Raw genomic sequence first — 12,414 nt, 5'->3', positions numbered from 1 at the left:
GTCCATTAGAGTGGAAACGGGGGTCGGGGCGCTGCTGGGTGCCGTACAATGGCAGGCGAGGTATCTGGTCCAGAAGGCTGTGTATGTTATCAGGAAAGAAGACGAAGAAGAAGAAGGACGACTTCAAGAGCCCCTCCAGCTGCTAAGCCAAGAGGTGCCGACAGCTGTCTGACAGATATTTTGGGAGCCTGGAGCATGCCTGGGATAATAATGGGCTTGATTGGGAGGAGTGTTTGTGTGTGTGTGCGTGTGTGTGTGTGTGTGCATGCAGGCATTGGAATGGTAAATGTGCAACCAGATACCACAGCGCAAACACATGCTCGCCACTGTCTCCAAAGCTGCAGTAGCAAATGATAACAGACAAGGAGGCAACACGTTATTGTGTCGGACAATTCAAGCGCTCTGTGGCCATGTTGCAATGTTTGCTCTTAGGAAGCTGAAGATGTTCACACTTATGACAACAAGCAGCCGTTGCGGATATTTAGGGAAGCATTTTGTTGTCGGATATGCGCTGTAATAAAAACATGGACGTCCCAAAATGAATCGTCAGTGACTTGCTGCGGTGGTAAAGGGGCAACACGAAACATGCAAAAACTTTTTTTTTTTTCAGAAAAAGTCAGAATATTACGAGATTATAGTTGTTTATCCAAGAATCCAGTAAACCTGATTCTCATTGGTCCATGCATGCCGCCCTTAGGACACCTGTATGTGCAGCAGGTTAACCCCGCCCCCTCCTTCCCGCCCCCTCCCAAACAGACACACGCAAATGCTCTAATCCGGTATGGCACTATAATTTCTCTCCCATGAGTGTCTGCGGAGCCGGGGGGGGGGGGGGTTGATGATGACTTATTGAGTAGGCTCCTCTCTGGCGAGCATTGCCCTCCCCACCACCACCACACTCCAGCCCCCGCCCCTCCCAACCCGCTGTTTAAATGGAGGCCCCCTAAACAGCCCTGTCTGAGGAATTTACAGCCCTGGCCCCGTCCAGGAGAGAGAGGGAGAGGGCAGCGGGGAGAGAGGCACACTGCAGCCTTGTCCCGACACAGCCAAAAGGGGAATGAACAGCTTCGGGCAAGGTGTGTGCGTGTGTTTGTGTGTGTGCTTCTCCTCGACCTCTGTGTGTGTTCGCTTGCGCCCTGCGCCGCTTGCTGAGCTGGTGTTCATGGCTGCACATCCAAGATGAATGAGCGAGCGGTTATAGGAGGGCTCTCAAGCTCTGTAGGATCTCTGTAATTTCATGTAATCACTTCCATGTGGGCCTGACAGCACAGCGGCAGCCAGCCCAAAGGTGCACATAGTCACAAAAAAAAAAATAGGTTTGTGTGCTGGGCTATGTGATTATAGCACTAGTACAATTAATCATTGGTCTATGACAATTAAAAGCCTCTCTCTGTTATAAACCTCAGTTGTCCCATCAATAACTGAAATTATTTCAGATGCTAACCAAAACATCAGCACCAGAACAGTAAATAATGGTGCATTTATTCTAAAGAAACATGAGATCTGATTTGTCTTCACTGGCCACATAAAAGAATGTCACGGGCCGGGTTTGGCCCCCTGGCCTTGACTTTGACACCTAGAATATAGAAGTATTTGTTGAGATAAAATGAACACTTCTTGACAAAAATTTGCTTGTTTTTTCACACCAAACTCATCCAAGCACTACCTAATTCAAGAGCCTTGCATTATTGAAAGCATAAGTCTTGAAGGATAAGATTCAGGGAAAGGTGTGTCCCAATACTTTATCAAAGCTGGTTGCAAAACTGAATATGAGCTGTTGTTTCTCTCTAACAGTGAGCATAGCAATTGAGGCCCATTTAAAAGACATTGGCTGCGTGAGGAGATGATTGCTAAATTTGAATTTCTCTCGAAACGTTTGTTTTCGGCTGGTTCCATGTCCTAGGGCACGCAGTTGTCATGGTAAATAGCGCCGTCTGGTGTCAAAATGCGTTTACTACAACAAGAAAGTCAACTAAGAGATAGTTATTAGACTAAGATATTACAAGAAATATTAATTGGGGGGTTAATTTTTGTTTTCAAAACGTTGTAACGCTGCAAAAAAAATTGATAGTTTGTTCTTTGTTGGTGTAGTTTTCGCGGGGAAAAATAATAGTATGAGAATTAAGTGGCTGACATTTAGTTTCCATGCGTCTGGGAGGAGCAGAAGTAGGGTCAAAGGTCGAGTTTCACAGCCCCTTGCAAGATTGGTCATGCCACTGCTGAAAGTTGAGTGCAGGCACAACAAGGACAACTTCTTGAGTGCGAGCAACAACATCTTTATTTACCACGTCCTAAGAAAAAGTGTTGTAGTGCGGGTAAATGGACGATAGAGGGCAGTGCAGCTCAATTGGACACCGATGGTGTATTTTTCGAGTTCCGAATGCTCAAAGCTCATTCAGTAGCAGCCTCTGGCAAATTGGGTGGGGGGAAAAAATCAGTTGCTCTAATACAGTGTTTTTCAACCGGGGTGCCGCGGCACACTGGACTGTGATAGCCACTGAGCTGCTGTCAGAACAGCAGAGCGTCTTTAAAAGTGACTTTGTTCTTATTGTTGCAATATTTATAGACCTAGTCTAAAACAGTAAACAAAATCACGTTGATTCTTTTATTTTAATCACAATCACTTTAAATAGTTTATTTCTTACACCGTCTAAAACCTTTTTAAAAAACTGTCACTTTTATTTCAAAAAAGGAATACAATTTAAAGAATATTTAGTATTTATTTCTATTAAATTATTCGACTCTCCATACATATATATAGGAATAGGACTTTACGTCTTTCGTTGTAATATAACTGATTTTAATATAGGAGCATAACAGATTTTTGTTGGCGGTGTGCCGCGAGATTTTTTCCAATGAAAAGGTGTGCCGTGAATGAAAAAAGGTTGGGAAACACTGCTCTAAGCTCATTCAGTAGAAAGCCTCTGGCAAATTGGGTGGGGAAAAAAAATCTGTTGCTCTAATAAACACGATGTTGGACGTCCTTCATAACAGGATACACAAAAAAGGTCAAGGACCTATGAATTGAACAGGAAGTCAACTATTTTGGTTTCAAACAATCATTTCTCACTCAGTTGCCCCCCCAGAAAGTTGACAAAAAGTCAGCCATTGACAACTATTACATTGGGCAACACTAAATTGGTTTGATACGTCTACCATAACAGAATGCATGAAAAAGTTTTGAGGACTTACCTACTCACCTTGCACAGGTAGTCAGCCATGTTGGTTTGAGGTTGCAATCATTCAATTCAGTGAATTCCACTGTTTGCACTTTGACAAACGTCTACCAAGGAATTAATTTAAATAAACTGTAATTGTAAGAAGGTGTCAAAATTGCAAAACTTGAAGCCCTTACATATAAGCTTTGCAGGCACACAACAAAATTATGAGGGTGGAGTCACAACCCGAAAAAGGCGGGGTTAGTGACGTCACAAACCAATCTGTTAAAATAGCCCAATTTGAGTGCTGTTTGGGCTACAGTATGTTGATATCACCAAACAACCATGGGCAAGGCAAACATGGAAATATGTGTGAGAGGCTTTTCATTCCATCTTAATAAGTAACTGAGAAAACGGGATAAAATTGCTTCATTTCAAGCATGAGCAATTTACACGCCATGAAATGATGAACGGCTTGACAGCAAAAGTGCCCACACTGTTTCTGGTCTTTGCAGCAACCACTTCCTCAATGAAGAATGCAGATAAGAAATGAGATCATCATCTTGTTTCTTGCATGCCCTAACAACATGCAGTCTTGCATTTAACGGTAACCCAAAAATGTTCTCTTTTTTTCAGTTGAAATTTCGTCAGATCAAAGGACTACTTTAGTTTCCAGGGAAATTTCTTTCCTCCCTCTTTCGTGTGAATCTGGAGGCCCCATCTGGACCCGTGTTCATGCTGACACTGGAGCGGCCGTGGTGGGATAATTGCAAATCACAGTGGTTGTTTTTCCAGGGATGAGAGAGAGAGAGAGCGAGACCGCCCGCAAGCATTCCATCAGGCCCGTCGAGGGGGGAGACCACTCGGCGGAGGCGTTGGGAGCGGCTCCAGACTCTATTGCTCTATTGTGTCTGCTCTGAGACCCGACTTTTCAACATTTTATTTATCTATTTTAATAGAAAAGTGTCTTTTTTTTTTTTGTTACTCCAAAATTCCTTTTTTGGGTGAATTTACTGTAAAATGTCCTCATTCCTGGTTTGGAGAAAAACGGTTTAAACCTTATAATGACAGCCTTTGTGTTTTCCAGTGTTTGATTTGGGGAATCTGAGCCCCTTGCAGTCTTCTGTGAGCTCACTGGTGTGGAATTTGAGCAAGGGGAGGGGGGGGTCATTGGTGTGATATCCACAAATGCCAGTTGAAGTGCCACCTGAAGAGCAGATGTTCCCCACAGGGGGGCCTCCAAGGCATCTTCTTCTACAGGTGGATGACATCATATCTGCACAGTTGAACATTTATGAGACTTTTTACAGCCCACAAGTGGGCGCTGACCCCGCCTCCACAGGTCACCAACACACTCTTCTGTTTGACAAGTCACCCGCAGCAAACAGCAGAACAAATAATGAGCACAATGAGACCTTTGGCTGGGTGGCTCTAGATACGTCTCCACCTTGTGTTGATATGCTGAAAGGTCTTTTGAGCGTAGATAAGGTGCATGTAGCGGGCAGGTTGATGGTAGCGCTGCTGGTGGGAGGGCGGAGTCTAGCTGGATCTCGCTGGGGGTGGTTGCGAGGACGCACAGTAAGCCGGTCTTGTTTTGTCACACGTCGGCCGCAAGAAGACAGGAAGTCGGCTGCCGGGGGGAAATGAGATTCTAAATACAAGCAGATCATAAGAGGAAGCGGACATCATCATGAGCATGGACGCAGGAGGACAGCGGCGTTATGTGTCTACCTTCAGGATGCACATCAAGTCTGGGAGTGCACCGAGAAGCTCAGAGAGCGTGACGACAGATGCGGGTGAGTGCGCTGCTTGGTTATTCGATCACTTGATCGATCATGCAGCAATAAAATGAGACAAGAAGTTTCTTTCCAGACTTAAACCCTCTTAAGTTAACACACTAAATGGTGCTGTTTTCCTTTCCTTTTGTCATATTTCATATTTAATACAAGTAATGTGTTATATGTATGTCATATTTTTGCGATTGCATTCCCTTTCTGGTTGAGTTTCTTTAACAAGCCTCTGCACATATGTCATCTCAAAGTGTTCTTAGCAATGTTATTTTTGTTCAAAGCAACAAGTTGCGACAAAGAGTTTCCTTCTGTCTTGAGATTGATAGCGTCCTGATGTCAATGAAGCTTGTTAGTGTGCTGAAAAGGTCTATCATAACACAAGTGATGTTTGTTGACAGTTATTCGGCATTTCCTGCAGCTAGATGGCTGAAGGATGTAAATTATTCCTCAATTGTTAATAATTAGCTTCTGTTAAAAAGCTGAAATGACTCATTTGATAAAAATGGTGAGGTACTGCTTGCCAAATACTGAGTTCGAGTAATGAGGTCATTAATGCTGCTTTGGCCTGTGGCATGTTACAGAATACATTTAAATTCCTTTCGGTTTTACAGATATGTTGATCCTATCAATAAGCAAGCTAATGTTTAGAGCAGGGGTGTCGTACTAATTTTTTTCACGGGCCGCATTGTAGTCATAGCTTCTTTCCGAGGGCCATTATGACTGTTAACCCAAATAAATGTATGAGCACCTCATATTATATACAGTAAAAGCTACAAAACAAACTAACAAATAACTCGTTTTCAAATCAGACGAGTAAAAACTGCTCAAATATTTAAAAAAAAAAAAAATTATATATATATATATATATATATATATTATTATTAAAAGGGAAGACAATTTGCAATTCTAGTAATGACACGAATTTGATGCACAATTTGTCTTCGCGGGCCACATAAAATATGGGGGGCCGTTTCTGGCCCCCGGGCCTTGACTTTGACACCTGTGGTTTAGAGTTTTACTTGTGTGCTTTGAGCGCACAAGGCCACTATTTAGCACGACCTGCAATTGTATACAGTAAACTTTGGCGTTTGCGCACCGTCCAGGCGCTCCTCCCTCTCACCAGCGCGGCGACCCACCGGTCTTCGTGCGCCCTTTGCGTGACTGCTGCGTGGATGAAGGCGACGATATCACCCTAAGCGGCGTCGTCTCTGGGAGTCGACCCATCAAAGTCACGTGGTTGCACAACGGTGAGGAACGATCTGTCAAAATAAAAAAATATAGATATGAGCACTTTTCTCGGTGTGAACTTTCAGGTGAGGCAGCCCGTTTTGGAATTCCCAGTCTGGATGAAGGCAACGTCAGCTTGGTCGTGCGCGAGTGTCTGCCGGAGGATGCCGGCGCGTATACCTGCGTGGCGGAAAACGCGTCGGGGAAGACTTCCTGTTGCGCTGCTGTCTTTGTCACAGGCGAGAACCAATTAGAATGAAGAATGTCATCTAGCTGCGCTTGTCTTGTCACATTATAAAACTCTTATCTTGCCATTTTGTGACCCAACAGACTTTGAAACTATTTGTGGCGTGCAGAGTCGAGCTTCTGCAAATGAGGCAAGTGTGAATGACAACTCCAGAGGCTCCACTGGTACTTCCCCTACGAGTTCAGACCCGCAGAGTCCAGTCGCTTCTCCAAGAGGTTTTTTTTTTTTAATTATTAGCATTGAAAAAAAATCCCCCAAAGCCAGCAGTTTAACTAATTTTGGTTGGCACGTATAGAATGATTGAACCCACAAAAAAAGAAGCCATTTTGAAAATCTCCAAGGGTCCTCCAAAAAAGGACCCCTTGAGCAAATATCTTACGGAAGCAAAAACAGGAAAACGCGTCATCTCCGGCGCTCCAGAGACTTCAGGAAATTTCTCCAAAGATTACAAGTGGCATAAAGGGAAGTCAATACTACAATAGCACCCCACTCCTTTATAAATATCCCGTCTTTCCCTTGCAGAGGTCATTCCGAAGAAGAAAGCCAACTCAGGGACAGGTAAGATTTTGTTATTCTTTGTTTTCTACTCCTTACTTCTACTGCTGTGACTTGCTGTGCTTCATTTTACTTTTTATTTGCGGGTGTGGACAGTAATAAATGAATAAAAGTCTCGGTACGCCGGCCGTGACACCTACAGGATGTTGAAGTGTATTAGAATGTCTTGATACGAAAGAGACTTAAGAGCGACGGGGTTTACAATATATATTTTTTGGCACTCATCCGGGCAGGTCCGATGTTGCGCTTGGAGAACCCGCCGCAATTCGTGGAGGTGACAGCGGGACATCCGGCGAGGGTCACGTGTCGATTCACCGGCAGCCCCCCTGTGGTGTCCTGCTGGATCCGAAATAAAGAACAGGTGCTGTTAAGTCATGATTGTCTTGTATGAATGGCCTCAAATTCATCGTTTATTAGAAACTTGACTGTCACACAAAAATGACAAAAATATAATAATAATTGGGTAATTTTCTGCTCTGACCCCGATGACCTCTCATGTAAGCATGTATTGACGAGCGCGCGTGTTGTTTTGACTCAAAAACAGCTAGTGGACAGTCCGGAGGTTTGGACCGAGAACTCAGATGAGAGTAGCACGTTGGTCTTGGCGGAGGCGGCAGCACAGCACACGGGCCGCTACACTGTGGTGGTCAAGGATCGCAAGAGCTCAGCCCAGCACACGCTCACCATTTCTGTCATAGGTAAGGACACACACGCACACGCACACACAAGTGCAGCATTGTGACTAAACACCGTGTTCACCAGACAGGCCTCAGCCTCCCGCCTCCTGTCCTCTCGTCTCCCTGGTGTCCCCCGGCACCCTCGTTCTGTCCTGGTCGGGGCCCTGCTACGACGGGGGCAGCGCCGTGCTGGGCTACGTGGTTGAGGTCCGACCCGAGGGTCCGCCCGAGGAACACCACTGGAGCGAACTCACGGCCCAGTGCGCCAGCACGTCGTACAGGGTGTGCGGTGGCCTGCAGCCCAGGCAGGAGTACTGCTTCCGGGTTCGGGCCTACAACGCGGTGGGGGTCAGTGAGCCCGGTCCAGCATCGCCCGGGGTCACCATGGGTGAGCACTTCCTTGATTCCTTTTGGGAGAAAAAGCCTTATAGGAGAAGATGGTTGCTAAGAGGACTTCTTATCCATCCAGAATTCAAAGCAGCACACGGAGAAGAGGAAGAAGAGACCCCCGAGGTCTTCGTCTCTATCGACACGGCGCACAAAGTCACAGACCACTACGAAGTGCAGGAGAAGCTCGGGATGTGAGCAATTAAAAGCGTGTGCGGGCATGATCTGCTCTTTAGCTACAGTTGAGACGTGGGCAAATGTATTGCGACACCCTGTAATCAAATTGATTAAGGGCTAGATAAATCGAATCAATTATATTAGCTAGCATAACAGCCCTAAATGTTGACTTCACAGGGGAAAGTTTGGCCTGGTGTTCAAGCTGAAGCACCGGCTTAGCGGCCGAGTGTGTGCCGGAAAGTTCTACAAAGGCCGACGCACGAAGGAGAGGGAGGCGGCCCGGAAGGAGATTGAGTTGATGAACAAGCTCCACCATCCTAAACTGGTCCGCTGCCTGGCGGCCTACGACCATAAACCCGAAATGGTCATGGTTATGGAGTTGTGAGTACCGTTGCACTACTTTTATCTCTGCTTCATTGAGGAAAGTTTTTTTTTTAATGCTACACTGTGTGCAGCATAGCAGGCGGGGAACTCTTTGAGCGCATTGTGGACGACAGCTTCGAGCACACGGAAACGGCAAGCGTGCGCTACATGCAGCAAATCCTGCAGGGCGTCTCTTTTATGCATCGGCAGCTCATCATCCACTTGGACCTCAAACCCGAGAACATCGTGTGCGTCGACACCAGCGGCACCGCTGTCAAGATTATCGATTTTGGACTCGCAACCCAAATCGGTACGTGTGCTCATGGTGTTGATTGGACCCTGAGGAGACATCGAGAGGAAATATTTAAAGTGGAAGTCTATTTTAGGATTTTTGCTATTCACTGCAAGGCTCAATTCCAATCCCACTGATGTTTTGAGAATTCACTGCTTCAGTTTTTGAGCAGGATTGAAAAGTTGACTTTACTTCTGCATTTGTAGAAGAAAAAAAAAAATCCATATGTTGGCTTTACATATCTGGCAGACGGCAAAACCGATCTGAGGGTGATGCAGGGGACGCCGGAATTTGTGGCCCCGGAGGTGATCAACTATGAGCCCGTGTGTTTGGCCACGGACATGTGGAGCATCGGCGTCATCTGCTACATTCTGTAAGTGGGCAATATTTGTCTGTTAACTCATAGTTCACAAGAGTAGATGATAGTAGATGACCTTTGAACACATACAGGACGTCACATTCCGTCACCGTATTAAAGCAACGCCCTCTAGTGGACACATGATGAACTTGCACATTCTTTTTGTCGGTCCATGCGTGTGTGTGTTTGCAGACTAAGCGGTGAGTCACCTTTCCAGGGAAGCAGCGACGCCGACACGTTAGCCTTGGTGACGGCGGCCCAGTGGGAGTTTGATGAGGAGAGCTTCGGGGACATCACGGAGCAGGCCAAACATTTCATCAGCTCTTTACTGGAGAAAGACCCCAAGTGATACCCGCTTAATTCATTCAGGGAATCCGATGGTCTGCAGGCCTACCTAATGTTGTGGCCTTCCTCTGTGTCTGTCTCGTAGGCGACGCATGTCCTGCGAAGACGCCCTGGCTCACACGTGGATGGCGGCGTTTGATTCGCCAGCTCCCGCCTTCACCAAGAGTCTTCCCAAGGAGAAGATGAAGCGCTTTCTTGCCAGGCAGAAATGGAAGGTAAACAATGCATATTTTAAATTCTTCGTCAATCAGTTTTGAATGAATTTCAACTATATGTTGTCCTCACAGAAAGCAGGCAAGGCCATGCTGGCGTTGAAGAGAATGGCCTTGCTGAGTAAAGGCGACACCAGTCCTGCAGAAGGTGACGCATCATTGGTTTTTTTTTACTTTCATTTTCTTATCAGTGGTTTCGCATCCTTCCTTCCTTCCTGTCTCAGAGTGCCCCATGAGACCAGAGACGGAAGTCGCCCTGCTCTCGTTGGAGCAAAAGATGCAGGGACCCCCACGCTTTACCAAGACCCTGCAGGACCAGACGGTGTCCACGGGGGGCAGTGTTCACCTCGACTGTCACCTCATAGGTATCAGCACGAATCAATATTAGTTACTCTTAACTGGACTCAGGCCCTGTTCTCTTACCTTTGTCGAATTTAGGCTATCCTGACCCGGATGTGTTGTGGCTGTGCGGCAAGGAACCCATGGAGGAGTCGTCAAACGTCCGGATTGAGTACGAGGAAGATGGCCGCTGTACGCTGATTCTCGCCGAAGTGGGCCGACCCGACTCTAACGTTTACACCTGTAAAGCCACCAATGACCACGGAGAGACCTCCTGCTCTGCAACGCTCGTTGTTCGAGATTAAGACTGAATTTGTTTTATACTTTGTACAAATTCCTTCCAAAGTGACATTTTTGGATCTACAAAACCTATTGAAGAGGTCACATCAGCTACTCTATAAAGCTGTCCAAAAAGATGTCAATCAAGAAGCAAAGAAGGTATTAAAAAAGATTTTTTAATTAAAAAAAAAACTAGCAGTGAACAGATTAAAACTATTTGTGTACAAACAAGTCAAAATAAATAAGATGGTGACTAATAAATATATAATTCTATGTGAAAGTATAGCTTCGTGGGTGGGGGGGGACATCATTTTGACCTCCGCTTAAAGGTTGCCTCCTGCTTGCGCCCGAAGAGCACTGCAGCCCGTGACTCAAAAGCACCGACCGTTTGTTTGATCACCTCATCGAAGAAGAGGCCGGCCATTTGGGAATGAAGCAGCGATTTGAATTCAAAGGACACCTGCAAGGTGAAGGCAGGATTAGTTAACAGCTGAAGTATTGTTTTTTAAAAGCCAGCAGCCAATCTGTGCTAAAAATAGAATGACAATGGGAGTTTCCCTTTCCTGGCATTTGTTAAAAGCAGTCAGTGGAGAGAAGACCTCCACCATGATATGAAAAACGTGACTGGACTTACATAGAAATGTACTTTGCACGAGTCTGGTGTGTCTTCAGGTCCTGGCTCAAATCTCCAGATTGTCTCAAGATGGCTGAAGAGGGAGCCGTCGGTGCACAACGCCTGTTGGACAACAAATACACGTTCAAGAAGTTTCTCAGGAAAGCCTAAAGATGTCAGAGCCTGGGTAGGTGAAAAGCAACGTTTCTGTGACTCACTCTGACTTGGTGATTGGGAACAAAGGTGACGTCGGAGATGTAGCGCTCCACCACGGGTGGAAATCCGATTTCAAGCTCGGCTGTAATGCCGCCGCCCTTGCGGCTGATGACGCGAGAGCTCTTACACCATGGCACAAAGTGCTGGTACTGTTCCACGTTGGACACCATGTCGAACATCTGCTCTGGTGTGTACCTGGAAGCATCGTAGCGGATGGAATTTGCAATCTTGAATCTACTAGCAGGATGTGAATGTAACCCCAACATCAAATTCCGAGTCACTCACCTTAAATTTCGACTCTCGGCGTACTCGGTTCTGCGGCGAGTGATGGGTGCGGCCAAGTTGATGAAGGTGCGATGGGGGATGTTGATGGGGGAGGAAGCACAATGGGGAAGGGTGGCTGTCCTTAATGTCAGCAAGTCATCAAGACAAACATGTCTAACAGGAAAAGACACCAAGCTACAATTTAGGATGTGTCAGAAAACTTTCAGGACAGCACACAGTGACGTAGTCATGCCACAACTCTCACATCTTTTGACAGATTAAACAAAGAAAACACAAGCAAGAGGGGTTGATCGTCCTGGTTTATCATCTGACCCATATTGAGGGGAAAATCTTTTCTGACAACAGTCCTGGAACATTTCTGACAAACTTTAATCTCGTCCTATGGCATCGTAGACTATGTCATGGCAGGATGTCACAGTACAGTCGAGTACAGTACAGTTATGGCAATCATGAAAGTAAAAAGGACGGGAAAAAAAGCAAATATACGATCGAATCTGCAGATATTTCAGTCAAAAACGACCGTGTGTGAATCTGCCATCGCTTTTAATTTTTAAATGCTCACCTGGCATTTCCTCGTTTCGACTTTCCCCGAATAAACTTGGCGGAGCGGACTTCAAGAACATCCAAAATAGTCCCGACGAGACGTAGAGTTGATTTACGGGACATACCCAATTCTATACTAACAAAATCAAACGTTATCGAGTCTCACTCGACGGTGTTTGAACAAACGGTCCCATAGCCAACCGGCTGATTTTAAAACTCCAAAATGGGACCGCCCTCAGCGACGGTGACGTCACCGTGCCCTGGCCAATCACAGCGCGATATTGGCGCATTATTTTTATTTGATTGACAAGCTTAATAAAATGACGAATTAATGGCGCAACAGTTTCATTA

At 45.8% G+C, this 12,414-nt stretch overlaps 2 protein-coding genes and 1 long non-coding RNA gene across 3 annotated transcripts; 1 reads left to right on the top strand and 2 right to left on the bottom strand.

The window, feature by feature from the left end:
- Window positions 1-4,139: 4,139 nt before the first annotated feature.
- Window positions 4,140-10,669, top strand: mylk5 (myosin, light chain kinase 5). The gene is made up of 17 exons (XM_037256302.1): window positions 4,140-4,954; window positions 6,052-6,195; window positions 6,262-6,414; window positions 6,506-6,637; window positions 6,945-6,980; window positions 7,211-7,338; window positions 7,522-7,675; window positions 7,740-8,042; window positions 8,124-8,235; window positions 8,396-8,599; window positions 8,674-8,891; window positions 9,123-9,246; window positions 9,424-9,576; window positions 9,662-9,791; window positions 9,864-9,936; window positions 10,013-10,153; window positions 10,227-10,669. The coding sequence occupies exons 1-17, from the start codon at window positions 4,849-4,851 to the stop codon at window positions 10,430-10,432; spliced, it is 2,517 nt and encodes an 838-aa protein (XP_037112197.1). The 5' UTR covers window positions 4,140-4,848; the 3' UTR covers window positions 10,433-10,669.
- Window positions 8,624-9,715, bottom strand: LOC119125634. Its single transcript, XR_005098507.1, has 3 exons — window positions 9,626-9,715; window positions 9,441-9,554; window positions 8,624-8,920 (listed from the first exon to the last, which is right to left on the bottom strand). It is a non-coding gene; the product is annotated as an uncharacterized LOC119125634 (long non-coding RNA).
- On the bottom strand, window positions 10,564-12,284 carry si:ch73-141c7.1 (coenzyme Q-binding protein COQ10 homolog, mitochondrial). Its single transcript, XM_037256308.1, has 5 exons — window positions 12,083-12,284; window positions 11,521-11,673; window positions 11,238-11,430; window positions 11,041-11,142; window positions 10,564-10,866 (listed from the first exon to the last, which is right to left on the bottom strand). Exons 1-5 carry the CDS (start codon window positions 12,184-12,186, stop codon window positions 10,714-10,716), a joined length of 705 nt encoding a protein of 234 aa, XP_037112203.1. The 5' UTR covers window positions 12,187-12,284; the 3' UTR covers window positions 10,564-10,713.
- Window positions 12,285-12,414: the final 130 nt, after the last annotated feature.

The sequence above is a fragment of the Syngnathus acus genome, chromosome 8 (assembly GCF_901709675.1).
Source record: "Syngnathus acus chromosome 8, fSynAcu1.2, whole genome shotgun sequence".
Lineage (NCBI taxonomy): Eukaryota > Metazoa > Chordata > Actinopteri > Syngnathiformes > Syngnathidae > Syngnathus > Syngnathus acus.
Note: the sequence above shows the minus strand (reverse complement) of the source record. Positions and strands in the feature narration are given on the sequence as shown.

Coding starts and splice junctions, on each gene's coding strand:
- si:ch73-141c7.1 (XM_037256308.1), bottom strand. CDS start 12,186: ATGTCCCGTAAATCAACTCTACGTCTCGTCGGGACTATTTTGGATGTT. Junction 11,674..12,082: donor TCGAAACGAGGAAATGCCAG/GTGAGCATTTAA, acceptor TTTTCCTGTTAG/ACATGTTTGTCTTGATGACT. Junction 10,867..11,040: donor CGTGCAAAGTACATTTCTAT/GTAAGTCCAGTC, acceptor TTCACCTTGCAG/GTGTCCTTTGAATTCAAATC.
- mylk5 (XM_037256302.1), top strand. CDS start 4,849: ATGAGCATGGACGCAGGAGGACAGCGGCGTTATGTGTCTACCTTCAGG. Junction 7,339..7,521: donor GGATCCGAAATAAAGAACAG/GTGCTGTTAAGT, acceptor ACTCAAAAACAG/CTAGTGGACAGTCCGGAGGT. Junction 8,892..9,122: donor TGGACTCGCAACCCAAATCG/GTACGTGTGCTC, acceptor CATATCTGGCAG/ACGGCAAAACCGATCTGAGG.